This window comes from Rattus norvegicus, chromosome 13 (assembly GCF_021556685.1).
Source record: "Rattus norvegicus strain SHRSP/BbbUtx chromosome 13, alternate assembly SHRSP_T2T, whole genome shotgun sequence".
In the NCBI taxonomy this organism is placed as follows: domain Eukaryota; kingdom Metazoa; phylum Chordata; class Mammalia; order Rodentia; family Muridae; genus Rattus; species Rattus norvegicus.
This window is the reverse complement of record NC_141546.1, coordinates 75,842,014-75,868,677: the sequence shown is the minus strand read 5'-3', so window position 1 is coordinate 75,868,677 and position 26,664 is coordinate 75,842,014. Positions and strand designations below refer to the sequence as shown.

Here is a 26,664-nt window from a genome sequence, read left to right as displayed (position 1 = left end):
AAGGGCGGAGTTGCCTCAGGCACGTCAGGCCCGCCCCCTGCCTCCCTGAGGAGTGAAGGCTGAGAGGAAGGGGCTCCTGCAAGGAAAGAGCTGGGGGAGGGGCGGTGTGAGGGTGACTGATTTCCTTCCGGCACGTCGCCCGCTCCGGAGGAGGGGGCGGGGGGTTTCACTTCCGGGACGGTGTTCCGGCCCATTCCGGCCCATTTCCACCCCCGGAGGTAGGTGCTGCTCCTCGACTGAGCTCGGGTCCCGCACCCCCGCCCCATTAGCCCATACCAGACGCTCCTTGGCCGCGTCTTGGTTGCAGCCAGCTCCTGGAGCGCTCAGTCGCCGCCCCACCTCCCTCCAAGCACTCGGCGACCTTCCACTCCTTTGGCTCTGGGCTGCAGAGCTCGTGGGCCCGCCCCCTTCGCGAGCCCCTCCCTCAGGACCCCGCGCGGCGGGGACACACCCAGACACACCCCCACCCCCGCAGCCTCCGCCGCCCTCTACCGAGGTCCGGGGCACCGCCCCCTTTCCCCTCCCGAGCCTCACCTGTGCGCCCGAAACTCCCTTGCCGAGGGCTCTGCTCCTCTCTCTTCCTGGCATCCGTGCCACCTCCTTGCATAGCCCCTTTTTCCCATGCTTCCTGATACTAATGGAGGCTGCCCCAGTACCTGACTGGCCAACCCCAAGCGTTCCCGATTCTCCCTTTTACAGCTCTCGCCCCTTCAGCGCCGACGCTAGAGAAAGACTTTACTCCAGGGGCTTCCTCCTCACTGGGGAATTGCTGGAAAGAGCAAACAAAAAGGTGCTGGTGTAGGCTCCAAAATAAACATCTGAATTCGTGATGGCATCGACCGAGGCTCTTAATGGATTAAAAGTTTCAAAACAAACAATAACGCTTTGGAAAAAGGTCAGATTGGTTAAAGTTGCTTCTTGAAAGCCGTGTTTGCACTTCCCTGTTTACTCAATAAGTGTGTTGTAAATGCGAGGTGATAATGTGAGCTTGTTAGAACAACTTCCTAGTGTGCTGTGTAGTCTCATAAACTTAGAGATAAATTGGGTGCACGGTGAGCCTAAATCCGTAAGTCATTGTGGTATATTCAAACTACCCTCAACTAAGATTACCTGATGCAGTTGCAGTCGGTTAGTGTGAAATTTCAGGCTTTACATTTGTCAGCTGTGGGAAACCAACTTTCCCAATCAAAATAACATCACCACTTTGGAATACCCAAGTTCGTGTTTGTTGGGGAGAAAAAGATTTAACTTAGTTTTTGCCAGCTCTGGAGACTAGGCCCCAAATTCTCACATGTTAATTGAATGCTGACAGGCCTGGGGAACGTTTCCTAACCTACAGTTTACCTCAGAGCCCATATTCAAAAAGTGGGAGCGCAAACTGGTAAAGCTTAAAAGTATGGGTCTAATCTGGCATGGTGGTCAAACACCCCTGGCACCAGCATTCTTTAACCTCGGCAGAGGCAGTCAGATCTCTGAGTTAGAAACCAGATGATCTACATAGTGAGTTTCAGGAAGAGCCAGGGATACACAGACCCCATCTCAAACAAATACCTAGTGTGGTGGCTTCATTCTTGCATTCCTAGAGGCAGAGGCAGGTAGATCTCAGTTCCAGGCTAGCCTGGTCTACAGAGCAAGTTAGAGCATCCAGAGCTACACGGAGAAACACTGTCTCGGGGAAAAAGTGATAATAGTGGCCGTTCACGTAGGATATTAATCACTTCATAAACACCTTGTGCCACATGTAAATTACAGTCAACCTGTATGTGTTTGATGCCCCTTCTTAATGAACTCCTATCTTTGTTATATAGCTTATAAATAAAGTATGGGCATAGCTTGAATTTTTCTCAGTGTAGCAATCACTTTTTTTGTGTGTGTTATTTTACTGTGAAATCTAAAACACCTTGTGCCGGGCTTAGCAGCTTACAGTAATCCTAGTACTTAGACGTAGGATCAGGAGGTTGAGGCCAGCCTTAGTCTAAGACCTTGTCATTAACAAAACACCTGCTGGCAATTCTGTTTCTACATCCAAACACGAGGGGAATTCCTTTTTTCTTCCTGAGACAAGATTTCACCTATGTAGCCCAGACTCATGATTCTCTTGCCTCAGTGTCCCATGTGCTAAAATTATGTATGTGTGTACCTAGCCCTGGTGGGAAGATGTTAAACTTTTAGGGATGTTTGCACTAGAAAGCACAAAGGGAGTCAAACTAGCACTAAGACTATGGTTTGCTCTTTCAGCAGGGTTGAACGTCTGCCTGTACTTTCAGGCATGACCATGGAGAAAAGTGGAAACATACAACTGGAGATCCCTGACTTCAGCAACTCTGTTCTGAGCCATCTCAACCAGCTACGAATGCAAGGCCGTCTCTGTGATATTGTGGTCAATGTGCAAGGACAGGCTTTCCGGGCTCACAAAGTAGTGCTGGCTGCCAGCTCCCCTTATTTCCGGGATCACATGTCCTTGAATGAAATGAGTACTGTGTCCATTTCTGTCATCAAGAACCCTACTGTTTTTGAACAGCTTCTTTCTTTCTGTTACACAGGGCGGATATGCCTGCAACTAGCAGATATCATCAGCTACCTAACAGCTGCTAGTTTTCTGCAGATGCAGCATATTATAGACAAATGCACACAGATCCTAGAGGGCATTCACTTTAAAATTAATGTGGCTGAGGTTGAAGCAGAATTAAGTCAAACAAGGACAAAGCATCCAGAGAGACCTCCAGAGTCTCACAGGGTAACACCGAATCTAACCCGCTCACTTAGTCCACGCCATAATGCCTCAAAGGGAAACTGGAGAGGACAAGTCAGTGCCGTGCTGGATATCAGAGAGCTCAGTCCTCCCGAGGAGTCCACCAGTCCTCAGATAATTGAACAGAGTTCTGATGTAGAGGGCCGGGAGCCCATTCTCCGAATTAACAGAGCAGGACAGTGGTATGTGGAAACAGGGATAGCAGACCAGGGGCCCCAGAGTGGTGATGAAGTCAGGGTTCTTGGAGCAGTGCACATCAAAACTGAAAATCTGGAGGAGTGGCTTGGGCCGGAGAACCAGCCTTCTGGAGAAGATGGCAGTAGTGCCGAGGAGGTCGCTGCCATGGTGATTGACACCACAGGCCATGGGTCTGTAGGGCAAGAAAGCTACACTTTAGGGTCTTCGGGAGCCAAGGTAGCTCGGCCAACCAGCAGTGAGGTCGACAGGTAAGGTTGGTTTCCCCTTTAAAGCTGTTGTACAGGCACCAGAGCCCTCTGTGTTACAGAGGACATCTTTCTAACCTGATGTTCTTATCAGCTTTCTTTGGGAGACTGCAAGTTTGTCAAAAGACTTGCATCATTTTCAAAGCAGGAGGCTCCTGCTTCTGAAATATTGACGATGTGAGAACTATGGTAAAATTAGCTACACCAGTGAATCGGAGTAGCATCTGCAGCCACTCTAGGATCAGTAATTGTCAGGGAGTGGATTGGCAGGGGTCTGGTGACACTGCTGTTTCTCACACAGGTAGGTGACCTTGTGGAATTTGACTTTCCTCATAGCACTGTGTATTTCTCTTTGTCCTTAGCTACCAAAGTAGAGAAAGTTTGGTAACATCAATAATTGTTCTTTTTCAAATTACAGTAATTACAGTACAGTAATTCTAGAGAAAAACTTTTTGAATGTTTTTCAAGTGTCACCTGGTGATGTGTCCTTTGCAACTGCTACTGCCCAGGCCCCAGAGTCCTCACGAGCGCTGCTATGGTCTATGGTCTACACTGTTTTCATATACTGAGTCTGTTAGAAGAGGTCTTTGTGATGGAAATAGCACTGGTTTCATCTAGTCAATTGAAAAAAAAGTTACTAGTTTAGATTGATAATATTTTGTGTGTGTATTTACTTATTTATTTATTATTTATTGAGAAAAGGTTTCTGTAGCTCAGGCCATCCTAGAACTCAGGGCAGTTCTCTTGCCTCAGCCTCCTGAGTACTAGGATTACTGGCATGAGTCACCATATTTGTATTTTTTTGTTGTTATTTTGGGGTGGTTTTGTTTTTGTTTTTCTAGACAGGTTTCTTTGTGTGACCTGGGTTGTCCTAGAACAAGCCGGCATGGAACTCAACTCACAGAGATCTAATTGCCTCTGTTTCCTGAGTGCTAGGATTAAATGGGTGTGCTACCCGCCCCCCCAGCTCACATTTGGCTTTGAATTTTTGTTGTTGTTGTTGTTGTTGTTGTTTTGAGATAGGTAATTCAAGATGGCCTATACTATGTAGCCTAGGCTAACCTCCAACTCAAACATTCTTCCTACCTCAGGCTACCAAGCACTTAAGACGATAGGCTAGCTGGTTCTTTTCCCTGCTTAAAATAGATTGAAATGAATAAAGGCACTGAAAGTCAAGTCTGACTGTCTGGGCTCACCCACGGCATGCACATGGTAGGAGGAGAGAATGAACTCTAGTAAGTTATCATCTCATCTCTACACACGTCTCTCATAAATAAATAAGCAAATAAAACTGATCTTGGGAGTAATTAAAACTAACTCATTTCTTTATAGCTGACAATGTAGACAGACAGGATTTTTTAGCCACTTAGGTGGTCTTCATTTGAAAACTTTCTATCATGTGACCTTGATAAGCTAAATAATCTTCAGCACAGAATATTCATCTCCAGGGTTGGTAGTTGTTGACCTCCTGCACTAGAACTATATTAGAATGTATCGTACATTTTAAAAAAAGCTTTAATCTATATGAACTGTAAACAAATTACCGTAAGAGAAGGAGCAGCCCAAACCCAAATAGTCAAATGAGCCAGAGTTTCCACGCTTGGGATCTTAGCCCTTGGGAGGTTGAAGCAGAAGGATTGCTGTGAGTTGAGGAACATGTACACTTGGAGCCTAGCCTGTACAGTGAGTGCCAGGCCACCCAAGGCTTCCTAGCAAGACCATAGCTCATAGAACTACAGACTTGTCAGTACTTACTAGAGTAGAAAGCTTGTCTTCTATGCTCTGCTTGCTTTGCCGCTTTGAGAATATGTGTCTGACGTAGTGCATTCTTCAGTGATAAGCTAGAACAGAAACAGTATCAAGTCTGTGACACTACTTGTCTATTGGTGCCCTTTATGCTCCTTTTCCAACAGATTTAGTCCCTCCGGCAGTGTTGTTTCCATGACAGAGAGACACAGAGCCAGAAGTGAGTCTCCTGGGAGAATGGATGAGCCTAAGCAGCTTAGCTCCCAGGTATGTAGTTGTGGACTTAAGGGTGCTGTGTTGGTTGAAGAACTTGTCACTGAATGGACGAATAAAAGAAAGATGGAGGAGAAACAACAGTGGCCCTGTTAACTACTGGACTTGATATATATTAATTTTCTCTTATCTTCCTTGGGAGCATGCTAGAATAGATTTTGAGATATAGAAAGAAAACCTTAACAATGTGAGGGTGGGACAATGGGTCAGCAGTTAGAGCTGCTCTTTGTGAAAACTCTGGTCTGGTTCCCAGTGCAAAACCATCTCTAACTCCAGGTCCAGGGCTCCAGTGCCATTCTGACCTCTGCAGACACTAGGCACTCGTGTGTTCCATATATGTACATGTAGGCAAAGCACTCTACACATAAAATTAAGGGTTTTTTTTTTATTATGGAACTTTTTCCGAATTATAGAACTATGCCTGTAAACCTGAGAGTAAAATTAACTCCTGAACATTATACCTTTGGGTCATTTAGAACCTGGATTAAAATAATTTCATTTAGGGTAGGTAGGGAGAGTGTGTGTGTGTGTGTGTGTGTGTGTGTGTGTGTGTGTGTGTGTAGTAGTAGTAGTAGTAGTAGTAGTAGCAGCAGCTTATATAATATCTAAACAAATATTAAAAACATAAGCAAATTGCTTATACATTTCTGTGTATTTTGTATGAATTTATCTTTGTGTGTATGGGTTTCATTCATATATATACACACACACACACATATATATGTATATATATATATATGATTTATTGCCTTTTTTTATGTGCATTGGTGTTTTGCCTGCATGTATGTCTGACTGTCTGTGTGAGGGTATCAGATCCCCTGGAACTGAAGCTAACAGTCATAAGCTGCCATGTAAGTACTGGAAATTAAACCCAGGTTCTCTGGAAGAGCAGCCAGTGCTCTTAACCTGAGCTATCTCTGCAGCTCTGTATTTTTTTTTTTTTAATTTGCTTCCTAAGTCATACCACATCATACTACAAAGCTCTAAAGGCTAGATGTGGTGGTGCAAATCTGTAATCCTAGCATTTGGGCAATAGAGGTAGGATTGCTACAAATCTGAAACCAGTCTGAGCTACTTAATGAATTCCAGGCCAGCCAGGGCATAGAGGAATAACCCATCTTTAGAAACAAAAACTCACAAGAATGCTACATACTTCCCAACTCTCCTTAGCTAGAGTAAGTGGATGGTTGACTTTTTTTTTTTTTTTACTTTTACAGATCTTAATCATTGGGTATTGCTTTTCAAAGCTATAAACTTATAGATCTCAATAAATTAGACACTTTAGTCCTTAAAAAGGAAATACAAGTAGTGAAGATCATTTGGCTTGCCAGACATAATAATGTGTAACTTTAATGCCTGCACTGGGGAGTGGATGCAGGTGGATGGATCTCAGTCATTTAAATCCAACTGGTCTATATAGCAAATTCCAGGCCAGCGAAGGCTACATGTTAAGATTCTGTCTTTAAAACAAAAAAAAACAAACAAAAAAAAAGATAAATTTTTTAACCTCTGTTATAATTTCTTATTATCCAAACCACTGGACATTTGTTATATGTATTGGTATACTAAAGCAGTTAAGGTATTGTTACAAAATTTTTGTTTTGGGGGTTTTTATTGTTTTGAGGCAGGGTCTCCATAGCCCAGGCTGACCTCAAACATGCTCCTTCTGACTTTACCTCCCTGGGTCTGGGATTACAGATAGCATTCCAGTACACTGCTATTTTGCTTTTTAGTTTAGTTTTGTCTTTTTGTTTATGTGGTAGAGAAAATGTTAAGAGCTAAGAGGGAAAGTAATTAAAATGTCTTTTCCCCCCATCTGTCAAATTTGGTATAATACACAAAGGCAACTAGTTATGCAAATAGAAGTGGTGATTAGGGCAGATCTTAACAGCCTTGTAGATTAATCGCACACAGGAAGAATATAAGTACTTACAGACATTTACTAGACTTAATGTCCACATAATGTAAGTACACTTAAACAGATTTCTGTACTTGTGCGTGAAGGTAATTTTTTTGTGTATATACGTGTATATATGACAGATAGAAGTAAACCTTGTGCCTGACAGTGTTGACATATGCCTTTAATCCCAGCACTTGGAAGCCAGAGGCAGGCTCTGGTCTTTGAGTTTGAGACCAGCCTGGTCTACAGAGTGAGTTCCAAGACAGCCATGGGGATTGGGGATTTAGCTCAGTAATAGAGCGCTTGCCTAACAAGCTCAAGGCCCTGGGTTCGGTCCGGTCCTCAGCTCTGGGGGAAAAAAGAAAAAAAAAAAGCTGAACACCAAGACAGCCATGGCTACACAGTGAGACCCTGTCTTGGGAAAAAGAGAAAAAGAAAAACAGGAAGGAAGAGGAGAAGTAAACCTCAGATGTTGCACTTTTTACCTTAATTTCTCTTGAGAAAGGGTCTCTAACTGGCCTCACACTCAAAGACTCAGCTAGGCTGGGCAGGATCCCTATTTGTCTCTGCCTTCATAGTGCTGGAATTAAAAACTTAGTGCAGCCACACGAAGCTGCTTTCATAGAGGTTCTGGGGATTACACATAGGCCTACCACATGCATGGCATGACGAGAGCTTTGCTGACTGAACCGTCTCCCCAGCGGTGGACTTTTTCCTTCTAACTAAGCAGATTTTAAACGCAGTTTCCATCTTCCTTCCCTTTTCTTCCTCTTCCTTAGGAAGGAAGGAAGGAGGGGGTTCAGTTTTAATTATTGATATATCTGTCATTTTGTACACATGAGTACAAGTGTCTATAGAAGCTAGAAGAGGGGCGTGGTGCCTGCAGTGCTTTGAATGAGAATGGCCCCCATAGGCTCTCTGTTTGAACTCGTGGTCCCTGGTTGTGGAATGATTAGGAGGTATGGCCTTGTTGGAGGAAGTGTGTTACTGAGGGTGGCCTTTGAAGTTTCAAAAGCCAAACCAGGCTATCTGGCTCTCTGCTTCCTGCCTGAGGATCAGATCAGATGTAAATTCTCAGCTACTACTCCAACACCATGCCTGCCTGCTTGCCTGCCTCTGCCATCCCCACCATGATGATTCTGGGCTAGCCTCTGAAATTGTAAGCAAGCCCCCAGTTCAGTGCTTTATTGTATATATTGCTTTGTCAAAACAAGTACAACCCTAAGACAGGTCCAGGAATCCCAGGAGGGTACGGGTACTGTGAACAGAACTCAGGTCCTCTAGAAGAGCAACAGATGCTTTTAACTACTGAGCCATCCCTCAAGCTCCATCGTCCCCTATGTGACATAAAAGAGTGTTATCCAGGCTGTTCTTAAACTCTTCGGGTTAAAGGTCTGCCTGCCTTAGTCTCCCAAGTAATGGGGCTTTCTGTTTTGTACCACTCTGCAAGGATTTAAAATTTTTTGTTTTTTGCTTCAAGGCTCACAAATGCTGGAATTTCAAGAATATAACACCATGCCTTGCTTAAATACAGTTTTTAGTTGTAATTAGGATAGAGATTATATTAGAAATACATAAGGGTATTTACCTTGCTAAAGGACAAGATAAAATCTATAAAGAAATAGGATATAAATAATACTGTCTAAGGCTGGTGAGATGGGTCATCCAGAAAAGGCAGCTACTGCTAAGCCTGACAACCGAGGACCACATGTCTAAAGGGCAAAACTGATTTCTGTAAGTCGTCCTCTGATTTCCATACACACCACACACATTCTTTCTTTCTCTCCTGTCTCTCACTTGTGTGTGTGTGTGTGTGTGTGTACCTGAGAAGTCTGCCTAATGTAGAACTGTACTCAGGTCCCCTGGAAGAACAGCAAATGCTGTTAACCAACCACTGAGCTATCTCTCCAGCCCTGATAAATGTAATGTTTAAAAAAAAAAAAAAAAACTTTAAAAAATACTGTCCAGAAATGATAAGAAAGAATAAGTGTGTCTAATTTATTATGGTAAATCCATTTACTAGTTACTTTCTTATGCCACAGAAGACCAAAGCAAGGCAAATTTTTATATATTTTATTACAGTTATCTGCTTCTGTGTAAGAATATGCATGTGGCCATCAGAGGACAACTTGGAGGAGTTGGTTCTCTCCCATCTTGTGGGTCACTTAGGTCGTCAGGCTTAGAGGCAGGATTTCTGTCCACAGGAATACCTCAGTGGCTAACTTACATTAGTATGACCCAAAAAAGAGGAAAGAGAGAAATCTGATAGACTGAACATACTGAAGGTGTAGCTTAGTGATAGAATACCTTGAAGACATGAAACCTTGGCTCGGTGCCCAGCACTTCAAAAAACCGTTTAAATAAAGAAACTGACTTTCTGACTATAAAGGGTGAATCTGGAACAGACTGCCAAAGTTACTTCTGAAAATCGTTTTCTTTTTTCTACCACTAGAAAGTTAAAAATACTTGGCCTAATTTTCCAAGTAAGTTGCAATCTTTCCAGCTCAGCTTCCCCGATACTCATCAGCATCCAGTGTCTGTTTTGACTTGTCGACTTCTCCGTGCGCTCTAGCTCCATCAGATTCTTTCTGAGTCTGAGATTCCTCATTCTTCTGGGTCCACTTAAACCCCCTTTTCCAAGTTTTCTCTGCCCTAACTAGTACAGTGTTCTTCAATCTTTTTTTCTTAAACCACTATTACAGCATTTTACACACTGCATTATTTTTCTTCTTTTGCGGGAGGGAGGGGAGAAATGGAAGACAAGCACTGTACACCAAAGAAAACCCCCAGCATCTTAGCTTTCTTCACGTCTACTAACTCATGGAAACTACTCCTTGCCTGTTTGTTGGATTTTGTGGTTCTTACTAAATTGAAGCCTCCTTGAGAGCAGACTGTTTCTAACCTTACGTGTATCTCTGACATTGTCTTGTCAGTTTTACTTCTAAGAATAGTAATGGTTGATTTATTTAGTAGCTTTTGAAATCTCCAGTTTAAGGGGAAAGCTAAAATTTTCAGCTTTGAAGATGTTTAAGTAACATTAGTGATTTTTTTTATTCCTGTTCAGTTCCTTGAGTATCTGGTAGCAATTACAGAGTGACGTGATGGGGAACTTTGAGGTCTATATCAGGTACATGGGATACCTGTTTTAGAAACTGTAGAAATGTTCACGTGTGGTAGTTTACCCTGTAATCCCAGCACTTGGGAAACTGAGGCAGCAGAATCACGTCAAGTCTGGAGCCAGCCTGAGCTATGTACAAGTTCTAAGCCTAGGCTGATGTGTATCAAACTGACAGAAAGTACAAGAAATCGCTTTGGTGGTGTTTGCTTTTGGTTTTGATCTTCCATTTTTTGAGGCAGCCTTTGCTGTCCTGGAATTCTCTCTGTAGACCAGACTGGCCTTGAACTCAGAAATCTGCCTGCCTGCCTCTGCCTCCCAAGTGCTGGTGAGATAAATAATTCTTAAAATGTTTTTTGAAACAAGTATTGATTGAGTTCATAGCTATTTGGCAATGCAGAATATCCATGTATGTATATATTATAGGAAATTGCCAAGTGGGATGGCAAAAACCAAGAGGCACCCATTTTATGGTCTTGTTTCATTTACTTTTTAAGATCACATTTTAAAAAGTTATGTTTGTGTGTATGCATTGTGTGTTTATATATGTGTATCATTCACGTGTGTCTATGTGTAGCATAGCCATAGTGTGTATGGAGGTCAAAGGTCAAAGGTCAACTTGTATGAATCAGTTCTCTTCGTTCACCATGGGGGTCTCAGGGATTGAACTCAGATTGTCAGACTTTTCTTTTTGGGGGACAGCAGTATGTATGTGGTGGTGCCGTTGTTTTGAGAACAGAGTGTCTCTATGCAGCCTTGGCTGTTGTAGAACCCCTCAGTGCTGGGATTTAAAGGCCATAGTTGACTTTTCAAGTGTTTTCACACACTGAGCCATCTCACCAGCCCTCTTCTGTTTTCAGAGTTCAAAACAAAAAACTATAAGAGTTCCAGTGCTTCCTTTGTTGTTTGCTCTTCAGCTGCAGCTTACCACAGTCATTTTAAATGAGATGAATCACAGTGCATGATTTTTGTAAACATAGCTCAATATTTATTAGAATGCAGCGTTTTCCGTGTGTGCACAGAACTGGTGTGGGGTGACTTTCCTCAAAGTCTCAAGATGTTTTTTAGAAAATTATACCCTCAAGATTATAAGTAAAACTGAAATTGACTTGGCACCTGAGAGCAGGAAGGAAACTGGATGCAAAATATATGTACATGTATATACATGAGTTTATAATACTTAATATATACACACACATACTTGAATTTTAATGTTTAATTATCAGGAAACAGTTACCAAACTAGAGTGCTCAACTCAGCTCTGAAGAAATGATCTCGAAAACTAAGTGGAACTCACATTTGAACCCAGGGCACTCTTAATTATTGTCTAATGATACCATGCATTCAAATTTTTTACAAAATGCCTAAGTTTGATGATACTGACTGTAGTGCTAGCCACATAGGAGACTAAGCAGGAGAATCTCTTGAGCTAGCTTGGCAATACAGTGAAGTCTGTCACTAAGAATAAGGTTTTGGTTTGACACAAGGTCTCACTGTACCCCTGGCTGACCTTGAGCTGTGGGTGCTCTCCTTCCGTCTTCTCTGCTGGAATTCCAGATTACAAATGTGAGCCATCGCGTCCGTACAGAGCCTTTCTTTTTTAAAAAGAGTTATTTATTAAATATAAGTACACCACTGTAGCTGTCTTCAGACACACCAGAAGAGGGCATCAGATCTCATTACAGATGGTTGTGAGCCACCATGTGTTGCTGGGATTTGAACTCAGGACCTCTGGAAGAGCAGTCAGTGCTCTTAACCACTGAGCCATCTGTCCAGCCTCCAGTTCAGATTCTTACCAATATATCTCAAGGTGTTATTACCAATATCTAACCTCATGAGAACCCCACAAAGCTGGATCAATGTGTGATGACATTGTTAGGAGCCTCAGGAATGTCTCTGTGTTTTGTCTTTGGTCACTTGGGATTTCTTAGTAAGGTGCTTCCTTATACTTTCTGTGAGTTCTGTTTTGATGACTTAGGGAATTGAATAAAAATTCCATAGGAGGGGGCTGGAGAGATGGCTCAGTGGTTAAGAGCACTGACTGCTCTTCCAAAGTCCTGAGTTCAAATCCCAGCAACCACATGGTGGCTCACAACCATCTGTAATGAGATCTGATGCCCTCTTCTGGTGTGTCTGAAGACAGCTACAGTGTACTCACATATAAAATAAAAAAAAACATTAAAAAAATTCCATAGGAAACAAATCAAAAGCTAGATGCTGTGGGTACTCCTCACTTGGGAAGTTGAGACAGGAGGATTGCCAAGAGTTTGAGGCTAGTCTGGGCTACATGGTGAGACCCTGTCTAAAATACCATAAACCTCAGTGTACACTTCAACTTTTGATGTCATAACCTGGTTTCTCGGTGTGCTGATGAACTGCCTCTTTTGGGAATGCTGAAGAGAGCACTGTCAGGCTTGCACATGAAAAAGAGACAAAAGATTGCTTTAGAAGCTAACACATACAGAAAGTTAACTAGGTGAATCATCAGTAAATTTTTTTTGCATTAATATCTTGACTTCCGCTAAAAATTGTAATTATTTCCCGCATGACTTTGTTTAGAAAACTGATCTCAATGACTTTAGTAGTCAACAGGCCAAAAAAGAAAAAGAAAATTAGTAATTTCTGATTTTAACTAATAGAACTTTGAGCTAAAAGTGTTAATCACTTCAAAACGTTTTTAAAGACTTTTTATTGTTCCATTTTACATTATTATATTTTTTTTTAATAAATCTGACTAAGTGATACTGGTGGCTTTATACTCACTGTGTAGACCTAGCTGGCCTGGAACTCCAGAACTCCACCTGCCTCTGCCTCTCAAGTTTTGGGATTAAAGACATGCACCACTATGCCCTGCTTAATTATTTTCCAAATCATGCATGTGTTTCTGGTGGGGAAGTATGTGCACATATGTGCAGATGCCTGTAGAAGCCAAAGGCATCGATGTGGAGCTGCAGGCACTTGTGAGCAAGTAAACATGAGTGCTAGGAACTAAACTGGTCATCTGCAAGAGCTGTGCACACACTTAATGCTGAGCCACGTGCTTATCCTTCCAGTCGTCAGCTGGAAACACTCCATGCCCTCAGCCAATTTACTATGAAGTCACTTAAAGATTTTTAGTGTTCAGGGGGTAGAGAGGTAGCCCAGTGGGTAAGAGCACTGGCTACAGGGGTTGGGGATTTAGCTCAGTGGTAGAGCGCTTGCCTAGCAAGCGCAAGGCCCTGGGTTCGGTCCCCAGCTCTGGGGGGAAAAAAAAACTGGCTGCTCTTCCAGAGGACCCAGGTTCAATTCCTAGCGTCCACATGGGCTCACAGCTGTTTGTAACTCTAGCTCTAGGTGACCTCCCACCCACTTCTGGTCTCTAAGAGCACTAAGCACACATGATGCATAGACACACATGCAGGCAAAACACCCATATACATCAAATAAAAGTTTAAAGAATTTTGTTTTAGTTTTTAGAATGATAAGGATATGCTGGTGTGTGTGTGTGTGTGTGTGTGTGTGTGTGTGTGTGTGTGTGTGTGTACCTACATACACAGGTTTATGTATTTATAAAGCTTACTACTTCTGGTTAACATGGGAACAATAGTGTCATAATGAAAGTTCGTTATATTTACCTTTATATGCTCTATACTTTCATATGTAGTACATAAACCACACTTGAATTTTTGTTTTAATTAGTTAAAAGCAATTGAAGAATTTTTCTCCAGTTATATTAGGTATATGACAAATGCTAGCCATGTCATTACTACATTAAACAGTTCAAATTATAGAACATTTTCACCACAGAAAGTTCTATATACGCTACAGTCAGTTGTCTAGAAAATAGCTGTGAGGATAGACTCAGGAATAGTGTTGTGGGCTCATGTTCTCCTGGTACTGTAAAATAGTACTAAAGCTGAGGTTTGGGCTTTTGCTTTTGGGTTTGGGCTTGGTGTTTTGAGGCATGTCTCATGTAGTCCAGGCTGGGCTTCAACTCCCTAGTAGCCAAAGGTAATCCTAAACTCCTAGTCCTGATGTTTCCACCTCCCCAAGTATAGCAGAGACTTAGTAAGTATCCAGCCAGAACTTTCTTTGCATTACACTTTTTATAGCAATGAAATAATACTCTCAGAATTCTTTTTTACATTATTATGTTAATAGCTTTACCTTTTGGTAGTATTAACTTCCCTCTCGGCTCTCCATTACAAGTAAGTGAATATGGGCAAGGATGTCACTAAGTCTCAGAGCATTTTACAAGGCCCTGTGTCTGTGTTCTATTCTTTACATCACTCAGACACAGAAACATACACTTCTTAGTAATAGGCACAAGTGCTTAACATTATGTAATATTCACTTACATTCTTCTTCTGACTCAGGTAGAAGAGTCAGCGATGATGGGAGTAAGCGCCTATGTGGAGTATCTCCGAGAACAAGAAGTATCTGAACGATGGTTCCGGTATAATCCCCGCCTCACCTGCATCTACTGTGCCAAATCTTTCAACCAAAAGGGAAGTCTGGACCGCCACATGCGCCTGCATATGGGAATCACACCATTTGTCTGCCGCATGTGTGGGAAAAAGTATACCCGGAAAGATCAGCTGGAATATCACATCCGCAAGCACACAGGCAACAAGCCCTTTCACTGTCATGTTTGTGGCAAAAGTTTCCCCTTCCAGGCCATCTTGAATCAACACTTTCGAAAAAACCACCCTGGTTGTATACCTCTGGAAGGGCCTCATAGCATTTCTCCTGAGACTACTGTCACATCTCGGCAAGCTGAAGAAGGGTCACCTTCACACGAAGAAACAGTTGCTCCTGGAGAATCTGCTCAGGGCTCAGTTTCTACTACTGGGCCAGATTGAAACATTGAGGGGGAGGGGGTAGACCCTCTTCCCCTTTGGGCTGTAACCAGCCCCTATCAGGACCATGGGTTGGTACTTAGATTCACAAAATGCCACGTCACTCAACAAGAAAATGTTCCCATGGTTTTGCCAAATTAGAAGACCAACATGTGGAAAGCACTAAAGGCTCTTCTCCTCGTTCCCACCTCACACTTTGGAAAATAATCAAGCAAATCACCTTCTAATTCAGGGATCAACAGCCTTGGTTTGTTAACTTTATAAGAAAAATGTTTTTAAACAAACTGATCAACGGATAATCATTTATCTACCAGTCATAATTGAACACCATACTTAGGTCCATATCATCTTGATGGGTGAAGTCCCAGAGCTAATAAAACAGCAGCAGGAGCTTTGGTCAACTGAAGCAGCCCATCAGAAGAGGGGAATCCCGGTAGTCACAACGGTGAGAAAGGGGAATCTTTCTTTCCTCTTCCCTGCAGAGCATGCATTTCCATGTTTAAGGGAAAAAATACAAATACTGGTGACTCTTAACAGTCTGAAAGGTTAGATTGAGTTTATCCTGGTGAGGCATCTAATACTTTGCCTAGTTGTTTCATGTGATGATGAGGGTAGCTCGAGGTAGCTAGCTACCTTGGAGCAGTGGTCCAGCAGGCAGACTCACCTGAAGCACTTGGGGCGTGGAGAAGTAAAGTGAGCCCCTAAGCGTTTACAGTGGGCACTCATATGAGAGCTTGAGAAAGAGGAGCAGGGGAGGAAGTACTTCTGTGCTTTGCAGATCTGCACAGCATGGAGCTGAACTACAACTTCCTGTTTGGTATTTGTAAACCATAGCACTTGCATACATCCTTGGGTGTTACAAAAATGTTTCTAGTTATGTGATTTAACTTGTTAGGCTGACTACCAAAAGTTCATCCTCTTGAGCTCCTAGTTTCATATAACAGCAATATTATACATCAAAAATGTCACTTTTCAGTGAAATGAGCCTGGATTGTATTTTTAAGTCCACAGACCTCCACATTTGATAACTTTTATATGAGGTTTTTAAACAGTTTTTTTCTGCAATGCTGTAGTTGAAGAGAGATTCAACACTATTGTTCTTATTGCAACCACAGTTTCATTTCCTTCGACATGTTTTATACTTCGTATTTTCAGTCCAATGAAGAACCTCACTTAAATCTGTGTCTTGGGTCTGTAAATCTATATATAATTCATAAACAATTAGCAAATTGCTGGTGACTCCAAGAGCTCTATTTTTTGTTTTTTGCTTTTTTAAATAATACACTACAGGGCACTTCACTTACAAGAAAGTATCATGCACAATCATGTTGCAATAAATGATCAAGGGATCAATTCTTATCAGGTGTGGCTACACTATCATTCCTAAGATTTTTAAAACTTCAAGGGGCTTTTTTAGTGATCTTGATTTTTTTTCTGAGATTCTTAATCCAGCTCTGAAAGAATTTATCAAATACTCAGAGCTTTATATGCCCATCTTGCATGTGGAGAGAGAGAGGAGAAATATTAAATGATACAGGCAAGTGGATACCTGCACTCTACCGTGCAAATAGAAGTCTCTAGCTTGAGTGATTTAAAGAGAATATTTAAATGTATAATTGCTTTGGTACAGGGATGTGGATGATTCTAAGACATTTGGGGGATAGGCTAGTCCTCTCTGCACTAGTGAGCCATTTCTGAGAATGTGAAGCCCACGTGCTCCTTGTGAGCACTCTGTGGTAAAGGTAGAGGAAAGCTGTTTTTCAATAAGAAACTGGAATGCAGAGGGTGGCCTTGAGCAGTCTGAGAATCGGATATACTGTATCACTAGAGAAAGATTATCTCTTCTGAAGAAGTATAGAAATTCATCCTTTAAAGGAGTATTTGGTACTTCACTTGAAGAGCCTGCCCTTAAAAGCAGCACAGCCCCGGAGAGTAGTATCTCATCTCTGATAATCACAGGCAGGCTTCTTGCTACTTAGTTGGACAGCAGTGTGATAAAGTGACTCTGCCTCCTAGAGTCACTTAGGGATGCCTGCTCAGGGGCAGAAAAACGTAGAGCTGGAGTTCTAGGGAAACTGTAGCTGTACTCAAGGCCTTCAGCGGACACATCTTGTCATTACTGATCAGGCAGGTAGCTTGGGAAGTACAGAAGATGCTGCTTCAGATGGATTTTTTTAAGCCAACCAAAAATATTTTAAGTCTGCCCTACTTTTGAAAAGTTAAGTTGTATGCTGAAAAGTTGTTTTTTTGCATTAATAGCTTTTTAGGTTATATGTGAAAAAGTTGAGCTTTTAACTATTACCAAATTATAGTGGTAAAGTGCAGTCATTTCTGTAAAAAGAAACGGGAACACTTATCAACACTCCATTCAAGGTCAGGCACAAGCAGCTTGAATGGGGTAGAGACTGTCGAATTCATGTGGAAATGTTAGGCATGCTTGGTGGGTTCCCTTCCGTTCTCACTCATTTCTAATAGGGTTTGACTGTACTGATACTGTGAACAGAGTGCTTCCCGTCCTAGGACCACATCAGCACAATCTTCTTTGCTGGTTCTCTCCTCTAATTGGCCTAGCCAGAGCCATGAAATTCATGAGACTTCTAGCCAGGCTACCTTTGAAACAAAGTTTGCAAAAGTAATCTTGTGTTTTAGTTAGAAGTGATACCAATCTAAATATCCAGGATTCTTATCCACATTCACTGTGACATTGTCCTACTTATTTGCTAACGTCACTGTAGGGTCATAAGGGTTAGTAGTATACATGTGTATTAATGAATATTGGTGTATGTATGCTCATTAAGGGTGTACTGAATGGACTTCAGCTGATGCTGAAACTTACTACCAAATCTTGGCTTGCACACGTCACCTTGTGAGGGGAACCACATTAGCAGTGAGAGCCCAGTCAGCAGTAGTAATGGAATGCCATGAGATTGCAGTGTTAGGGCTGCTTCCGTTCAGTGGCACTTAGCAGCACAGGGGCTGTCCAGTGTTCTGAGAGAGAGCAGAGAGTTGGCCACGTGTGTATGTATGTTTTCACATAGACTCTATTCTCTCTGAATTCTGACACTGGCATAAACTATGGCATTCACACGGCAGTATCACTGTATTTACACAGAAAGGCTCTTCCTAATGAATTCTTCTCTTTTTTACTCAGAACCATAATTACCTCTAAACTGAGTTGAGTTTTATTTTATATAAATTCCAAGTGACTCCATAGTTTGGGTTTGTTTTGTTTTTTGTTTTGTTTTGTTTTGGGTATTTGAGGCAGGGTCTTGCTATATATATATATATATATATATATATATATATATATATATATATATATATATATATATATATATATATATATATATATATATATAAAAGCCCCTTGCTATCCTGGCCCTCGATGTATAACCCAGAGGGCTTTGACCTCATAAGTACTGAGATTACAGAAATGTACCGCCACACTTGGCCCCCATTCCATTTTATTATAAAACCGAATTAGTCTGTAAAGTTCAAAGAAGGAAGAAAGCAGTTAAGAAAAGTTTTCTTGTATTTTTCCATGGGATTTTTGTTTGTTTGTTTCCAGTTCCCTTCCCATCATTGAAACAATTTTCCAAAGACAGTATGAAGTAAATGTAGACTGTCCATCATCTTCATAGTGGAAATCCAGCTTCCACTGGATTCGTCTGGTGGAAGAGTGACATTTGCAACTTCATTTTAATAGTTGAGTAGTCCTTTGTACAAGAAATAGCTTTTACATAGTCTCACTACTAACTCACACTAGTTTCTTTCTTTTTAACCTGTATAAATTACTTTTTGTTTAACAAGAAGGTCTAATTTAAAGAAACGGAAGCAGTGGCAGTGGAAAGACTTTAACTATAGTAGAAAGCACTTCATCAGAAAGACTTGAACTCCTAGCAGATATGTAAGCAGGTGTCATTTCTTCCTCTTCTGAATATGCTTTCTTATTTGTATACTTATTTATTCAAGAAATACTGACTGGGTCGTTGCTGAGCAGGCTTTGGAAGTGGAGCTGTTTACATGGGCCCCAATGAAAAGAAACTAAGATACTAGAACATTTTCATGCCTGACAGTTAGGAAAGAACAGCAAGTGGTTGCCGGGTAAACCACTGAGCTTGGGTGTAGCTCTCAGCAAAGCAGATCCCTAGGGCTTGAGTTAGAACAGGGTTCAGCAAACCATGACCTTCAAGTGAAAAACAAGGGGACCTGCTTATGTGAACAAATGTATATCAAACACTTAAGGACTTAGGCATTGTTTATGGCCTCTTTATATAATAATAAAGTTGAGTCCATGGCCAACAAAGCCTAAAAGTACTCCACATCTAGAAGGTCAGAGAAGGTCTGCCATCTTCTCGCTGCTTCCTTTCAAAGATTAACTACAAATTGTTTCTCCAGACATTTGCCCTTAGCATAGTTTGGCCGAGGCTTTAATTTCACAGTCTTACCTGCCTCTGGTACTTAAGAGTGTGCCATTCTTTTTTGGATCCCCATAAGCCCTCTTGGTATTTCTTGTGCTTGGTTGCTATTCCAAAGGGTATTAGAATGAATTATAAGCCAGAAGGAAGCAGGGTTATGATTTCTTTTCTAAAAGGTTCAAGTAGATTAAGTTAGAAGAGTTGTTTGTAACAGGATATTTCTTATTTTAAAAAATTCCCACTTACAACAGTGTGGAGCTGAACGGTTACTCTGCTCAAAGCTTTATGTTTGTATAAGTAAGCTTTGCCATTTTTTTTCTTTTTTCTTTTTTTGGAGCTGGGGACCGAACCCAGGGCCTTGCGCTTGCTAGGCAAGTGCTCTACCGCTGAGCTAAATCCCCAACCCCAGCTTTGCCATTTTTTGATCTGGCTTTAACTGATTTGCATAATAACTTAACCTCTCTAGAAGTAAAGGACAATTTCTGTTACAGATAGGTATTACTGCTTGCGGTAGCCCTTGCCTGCCATCCCAGCGCTTGGGAGGGAAGACGCAGGTGAGGATCAGGAGTTCAGAGTTACCCCCGGCTACATAGAGTTTGAGAGTAACAGGGCTATGTGAGAACTCTGTCTCAAAAAAACAAAACAAAAGATGTTTTGATCTTATCAGATGTACTGTTTTTCTAGATTAGACACCCATACTTTTTCCTTCACTTTAATTTCCGTAAGCAAATTCACTCTGTCCTCCTGTAGACTAATAAAAAAATTCAAAATCTTTATCTTTTTCTTTTGGATGTTTTAAAACATAGTAAAACATCAGATTTCAAATTTTCTTAGGCCCATTCTTCTATACCTACTATTGTCTAACTTGTTAAAATACATATTGGACCATTACGTATTTGCTTTACGAACATTCATCCTTAGTGTTATATAAGATGTGGAGAAAAGTAAAATTTTAACTGTGGCCATAGAAATTCTTGCAAGAGAATATGACTTTTTCCCATTGGAAATAAGACAAGGGCTTCAGCATTCTATGTGGGCAAAGTTTTCTAAGCTATGATAATTGAGTATGGTGAATTTGATTTGTTGTTATAAATCCTATCATTGTAGATAAAAGTGGGAGGAGTCATTAATCTCAATGCACAACATGTCTTTGGTTCTTTTAGTTTGGTTTGGTTTGGCTGTTTCATTTTGTAACAGGGTCTGACTCTTTATCTCTGACTGGCCTGGAACTTCTATGTGGTTAGACTAGCTTAGAACTCACAGAGATCCTTCTGCCTCCCAAGTGCTGGCACTAAAGGCATGTGTCACCATGGTTGGCCACTTCTTTGTTCTTAAAGTTGCCTTCTAATAAAATATTGCTCTGCGATATAGTATCCTCTGAAGAATAGATAATTCTCATTGTAAAGTTTCAGACTGTTCATCTAAGTTAAATCTATCCTATTTCAGAGCACATTACACTTAGTAATAATGGGGTTTTCTGGTTGACCTGGAACATGTTTCTTGGAAAAGAACTTGCTGTAGATAACTGAACATCCAACCATATTCTTTGAGGTCTTGCTAGTAGATGTCATTTAAATAGGAATTGATTAAAAGCATTGACATTTGCTAAGTGTTACAACTAATCCTCCATATTTTTGCTTCTTTGCTTTCCAGTATTTTCCTGGTGTTTAGATCAGGATTTTTAAATGGTGCTTTTCCCCATGCTTAGATAGTAAGTAGGCTTTCTTCCTCAGGACAGTCCAAAGTTAAATAGTGTGAGTACGTTGGAACACCTGAGCTTGTTACATTACAAAGAGAGTAATTATTGCTAGGGACAGTGACCTCAAACCCCGGATCATCTACTTTTGTTGTGTTGAAAGACCATTTTTTTTCTCAAAGACACTTAACAACAATGCTGGAAAGACAATTATTACAATTATTATCTGAAATCCACATTATCTTTATAGAAGGTACAAAAATAACTTTTTATAAATAATCCTAACCTCACAACCTTCCCCTTATATATCAAAAATATTTAACTTCTTAACACAGTTAAAAGGACCCCAGTAATAGCTCAACTAGAGGAAGCTTTAAACAGCAAGGCTAACTTATAAAGGCAGGGTGTGGTGGGGGTGAGGAGGGAACTTGTCTAATGCTTGCTACTTTGTGTTTCCTCAGTAGGTCCTGTGGAAGAATCTCAAGTGTCCCACCCAGTTAAGGTAGCCTTGCATTGAGCATCCCAGGTGACCAACACTATAATTTAATGCCCTGACTTTTAGGATGTGAATTTTCCTTAATGCTGTGGGTATCTCATGGAAACATGCAATTACTTGCCTTCACTGGTATGTAGGAAGCTATGTTCCAGTCAAGAAATGTTAAGTACTTTTTGATACCAGACAGTATGCTTAAGACAAAATGAGCTTTAACTGGTTGTGGCTTACCCATTCTTTTGTCTTGTTTTTCTCTCTAGGTAGCCCTGGTTGCCCTAGAACTCACTACATATACCAAGCTGGAACTCACAGAGTTCTGCCTTGCCTTTGTCTCCTGAGTGTTGGGATTAAAGGCAAGCTCTACCATGCCCACCAGGGCTTCCCATTCTTGAGAGTCAAGTAGGTTTTACTGATGGGAGTCTGATATATGAATTTTTAGGAAGCTTGCACTTTTTACTATAGAGAAGTTCTAAAAACAGAGTCCTTAACTGCACTGCATGCTCTACTGCATAACTGCAGTTATGTCAACATAGTCCTAAGATGATAATAGTAATACTAAAAACAGCCAACTTTTTTGAATGTTTATGTACAAGACACAGTTCTATTAATTTACCTGATCCTCGTGTCGGTCTGTTTTGATTGTTATTATCTTCATCTTAGAATGGCACACTTGGTCTTTCATAGGCAATCTAACACCTAACAGCCTCTCGTGCCTTTAGTGAGTGTGATTGTGGCACATCTTATAGAGGAAACCACTGACAACCCTGAGGGTACCTAAGTTGAAGATCTGATATTTACCAATCCAATTCCAAAGGCCAGACTACCTCCATTATAGTGCATTTACTCCCCCTACAGTACCCACTAATGTTCCTACCCTTAGTGAACTTGTAACCTGAGTATGGATCCTAGCACATGACAGCTCTCAACTGTCTTGTTATTCCTGTCCCATGGGATCCAAAGCCCTCCTCAGGTAACAGGCATTGTCACTATGCAAAGACACATTCAAGCAAAACACCCATAGATCTATAAATAAGTAAAATTTTGTATATTATTAGCAGATTCCTTCAAAGGCTGATGCAGTTGGTCTCTGCAGATTTGAATAGGAATATTGCCAACTTATTCAGAACAATGGCCCAATTTGGCAGGTCTAATCGTGAGTTAATTGAGTAAGTCACTATTTAAAAATAAAACTGTTTTCTGGTCACTTGTTGCTGTGTAACAAACTACTCTAAAGTTTAAAGGGGCTTACAAGATCTTGACTTTGTAGAAAGTTAGAAGTTAAGGAAGAGGGAGACGGTTGAACTGGTCTAAAAAGTTCAAGATTATATCGTGAGTGCCTGGTGTACGGAGACCTGAAAAGCTAGGTCTAGCCTTGTCATTGAGTTTCAGGGATTCTCCCGGATAGTTGGACTTCTTTTTGTTTGTTTGTTTTTGTTTTCTGTTTTTTTGAGGAAGAATTTCTTTATGTAGCCCTGGAACTCAATCTGTAGATTACGCTGGCCTCTCAAATTCTAGGATCAAAGGTGTGGGCCGCCCAGCAGGTAGTCGGACTTTAAAATGGCAACTCAGGCTGGGCAAGAATGCCAGTCTTCTCAGAGGCCAGGCATGGAGTCGCTGCCATGCTTTGTAAAGTGGTGAGCCCAGGTCTTAGGGGAGAGGGCCCACCCTAAACTTTATGAAAGGCATGCAGAGATTTGAGAGCATGTTTACTTGTTTACAGGTAATGTTCGGCTTTTCTTCTTTCCTAAACCTTTTGCAGTCGGTTATTAATACCAGTGAAGCTGTATATTACATCTGCCCTGTGACAGTGAAAGATCTAGAAGAATGAGACGGATACTCGAGGCTCGTTTTATTACTTATAGCCTTCTTTCAAGTCCACCCTTAAAGCAGTTGTCCTTTTCATTCTATACGTTGTTAATGGGATTCTGCTGTGGTTGCTGTGAAGCCACAATAGCTGTGCGTGCTGAGCCAAACGCTCCCTAAGAAGTAAAAGACTATTGCTGTTTGAGATTTTGATGTATTGGAGATAGCTGTATTTAAGTTTATAAATAGGCGGGAAATTCCTATGATAGGAAAATGTATGGCTACTGAGTCATTTCAGAAATTCCTCTTGTGTGGCTTGCTATCCTGTTGTTGAGACCATCAGAGGCTCTTGTTGTACTGTTGTCTCATACATGCTAGGCAAGTGCTCTAACCACTGAGTGACATCTGCTCACCACAGTCAGTTTTGCCTACTTGTCTTATCCCATCTCTATCTCTACCACTTCTCCTCTCATAATTTTATGCTTAAAGATGAATTGGCTGATCCTATTCTTACAGCTTTTCTTTCTTTCTTCCTTTCTTTCTTTCTTCCTTTCTTTTTAAAAAGATGTATTTATTATGTATGTGAGTACACTGTATCTGTTCTCAAACACACCAGAAAAGGGCATCAGATCCCCATTATAGATAGTTGTGAGCCACCATGTGGTTGCTGGGAATTGAACTCAGGACCTCTGGAAGAGCAGTCAGTGCTCTTAACCACTGAGCCATCTCTCCAGCCCCCTTACTGCTTTTCTTACAGTACAATCAGTTTCCCAATTTTGTGTATTAGCTTCTCTAATTCAGAGTCACCAATCTTTGATTTTTTTTTTTTTTGAGGCTGGAGTTGTCAGAATTATAATGCTTTACTTAAACCTCTGCTGACGTAAGATAATGAGACTGGAAAACATAACTAGTCCTGCATTGAGAGTAACTAGTCCTGCATTGAGAAGAAGATGGTAGAGAATGAGTTGTACTCTACTAAGTATCCCCAAATCAATTCACTTACAAGAGAAAAAAGGTTTGAGATACCAAGTGAGTAGCTTCCCAGAGAAGTAGCTTTTGGCCCATCATTTCTAGTTCTCATGTACTCCAGTGATCTCTGTTGCTAAATGAGGCCTGGAGAAATAGAGGAGTAGTAGGAGCCAAAGGCTTAATTTAGGACTCTATAAAATGCTAGGAACTGGGGGGGGGGGGGGGAACATAGTATAGTTAGGTGTCCAAGGATAGAGTGAAGATTAATTAGGTTTTATCGTGTAAAGAAGAGGGGACATTTTTAATGAAAAAAAAGAATAAAACTTAATTTAAAACTTTTTAAAATATTCATTTCCACCCTAATATAATCCAGTTACCTCTGTCTTTCTTTACAGAGAAGCTTTGAAATTACAGTCCTAGGAAATGACAATTTTAATGTGATAACCTATGTCTTACCTGGCATGTTGTATTCATTGAGGACTTCTCTGGAATCGCGTGGTCTCCAGTTTGTAGACCTTGGATGGTTACATAGAAAGAGAGCAAGGCAAGCAAAGGAGAGTCCTATAGACTGACAATCTTCTTTTCCTTTCAGTGGACAGTCACACCAGCTGGAGTGAGTAGCCACTACCTGAGGGTTAAGTTCTGCCTGTAGCCTCATCTTGAAGCAGATGCTAATGGCCTTTGAGAATGACGTGTTTCCTGTAAGTCATAGAAATGCAGCTGTAGTGGTTAAGAACCACTCAAAACAGAGATGCTGTGCAGGGAACAAAGCTAAAATGTGTTTCCTCTGGAAGCCAAATTACTAAAGAGGTCACAAAAAGTGTACTGAAAGTCCACCTGTGAAATGCTCTCGGGTGGCAGACATATTTAGAATTTATACGGAGTTTCTAGTATTTTTACAAAAATGACTTTAAATCTGGTAATAAGTTTTGTTGTTTTTTAATGAGCCTGTTTTCTTTTTGGAAAAATGGCTCAATAAAAATATCACTAAAGAATTCAATTGTATATGCATGTGCATTAAACACAATGATATACTGAAGATAGTTCACGCAAATAATTTTATGGGAAGGTTAGCTATTTTCTTAATGTCTTTTTCATAATGTATGTTTATAAATATATTTACTCACGCATCATGGTCTTGGTAGCATAGAAGCATTTTGTTAGCTGTGTTGTACTAAAAATTAAATACTCGGCGTAGTAAGCTATGAGAGCTTTTGTTCACTTTGCATTTGGACTGAAAAAAATTACTTCTTGCACTTTCTATTTATAAAGATGTTATAACACATCTAACAGTTAGTGCATCATTTTTTTTGTTTTGTTTTGTTTTGTTTTGTTTTTTTAAAAGCTAGCAGATGTAGGTATTAAAGTGAAATATATGCTTACAGCCCTGACAAAAGACAAGAAAAATATGCTTATAGCTGCCTGAGAAAGTCTAGGGATCAGTACACAGCAGACAGCCTGAGAGCAGCTGTTGGGATAAGCGTCCTGTGGCTGTGAATGGCAGTGTTGCTGGGAGCTGTTAGGGGGGTGTGGGTGTGTGTGTGTGTGTGTGTGTGTGTGTGTGTGTGTGTGTGTGTGTAAGGAAAGGGTGTCTAATGAAGGCAGATGAGTCTATGTAGAGCATCCTACCTCCCACTGAGTACTGAGCACATTCAAGATCTCCCTGTAGCCCTGTCACAGGAGCTTGATTCCTCAGCCCATCTACCCCGTTCTTTTCTATGTACGTTTCAGCTCCTCTACCTCTGAGCATTTGCTGAAGAAATAGGTGTAGCTTTCTATTGCAATAGAAGAAAGCTAGACTCAAATACAGAGGCTGCCATGCAGATGTTAATGTTTGATCCTTGATGTCCAAGTCTTGCACTTGTCTGGTAGGAGTATCTAGTAGATGTGGAGGCTTTGTTCTGTGTGTGTGCCCATGCACATGTGCTGTGCTTTATTATGCTGCCCAAGCTGGCCTCAAACTCTCCATCCTCCTGACTCACCCTCCGTTTTTGCTGTCTCTTTGTGATGTTCCCAAGGCAGAACCTCAGGCCTTGCTTTGTAGCTCAGGCTGGCCTTCAACTCTCACTGTCCTGCCTTGGCCCCTTGAATGCTGACACTACCAGCATGTGCCAGCACACCCTCTTTTGTGTGTTTGTTCTCACAGATGCCCCAGTTACATTGGATGACGTGAAGCAGCGCTGTTCTTTCATTGCCTGCCACTTGCAGTTCATTTGTA

At 41.2% G+C, this 26,664-nt stretch overlaps 1 protein-coding gene across 2 annotated transcripts; it reads left to right on the top strand.

Annotated features, from left to right (window-relative positions):
• Positions 1–182: 182 nt before the first annotated feature.
• On the top strand, positions 183–25,838 carry Zbtb37 (zinc finger and BTB domain containing 37). Of its 2 annotated transcripts, XR_015635223.1 has the most exons (6): positions 193–218; positions 700–895; positions 2,242–3,198; positions 5,109–5,208; positions 14,585–15,512; positions 25,039–25,838. XR_015635223.1 is itself a non-coding variant. In NM_001107191.1 (5 exons), the coding sequence occupies exons 3-5, from the start codon at positions 2,270–2,272 to the stop codon at positions 15,068–15,070; spliced, it is 1,515 nt and encodes a 504-aa protein (NP_001100661.1). In that variant the 5' UTR covers positions 183–218; positions 700–895; positions 2,242–2,269. The 2 variants fall into 2 exon arrangements, 1 of the variants encoding a protein (NP_001100661.1); NM_001107191.1 differs by lacking the exon at positions 25,039–25,838 and having other exon boundaries at positions 183–218; positions 14,585–15,070.
• Positions 25,839–26,664: the final 826 nt, after the last annotated feature.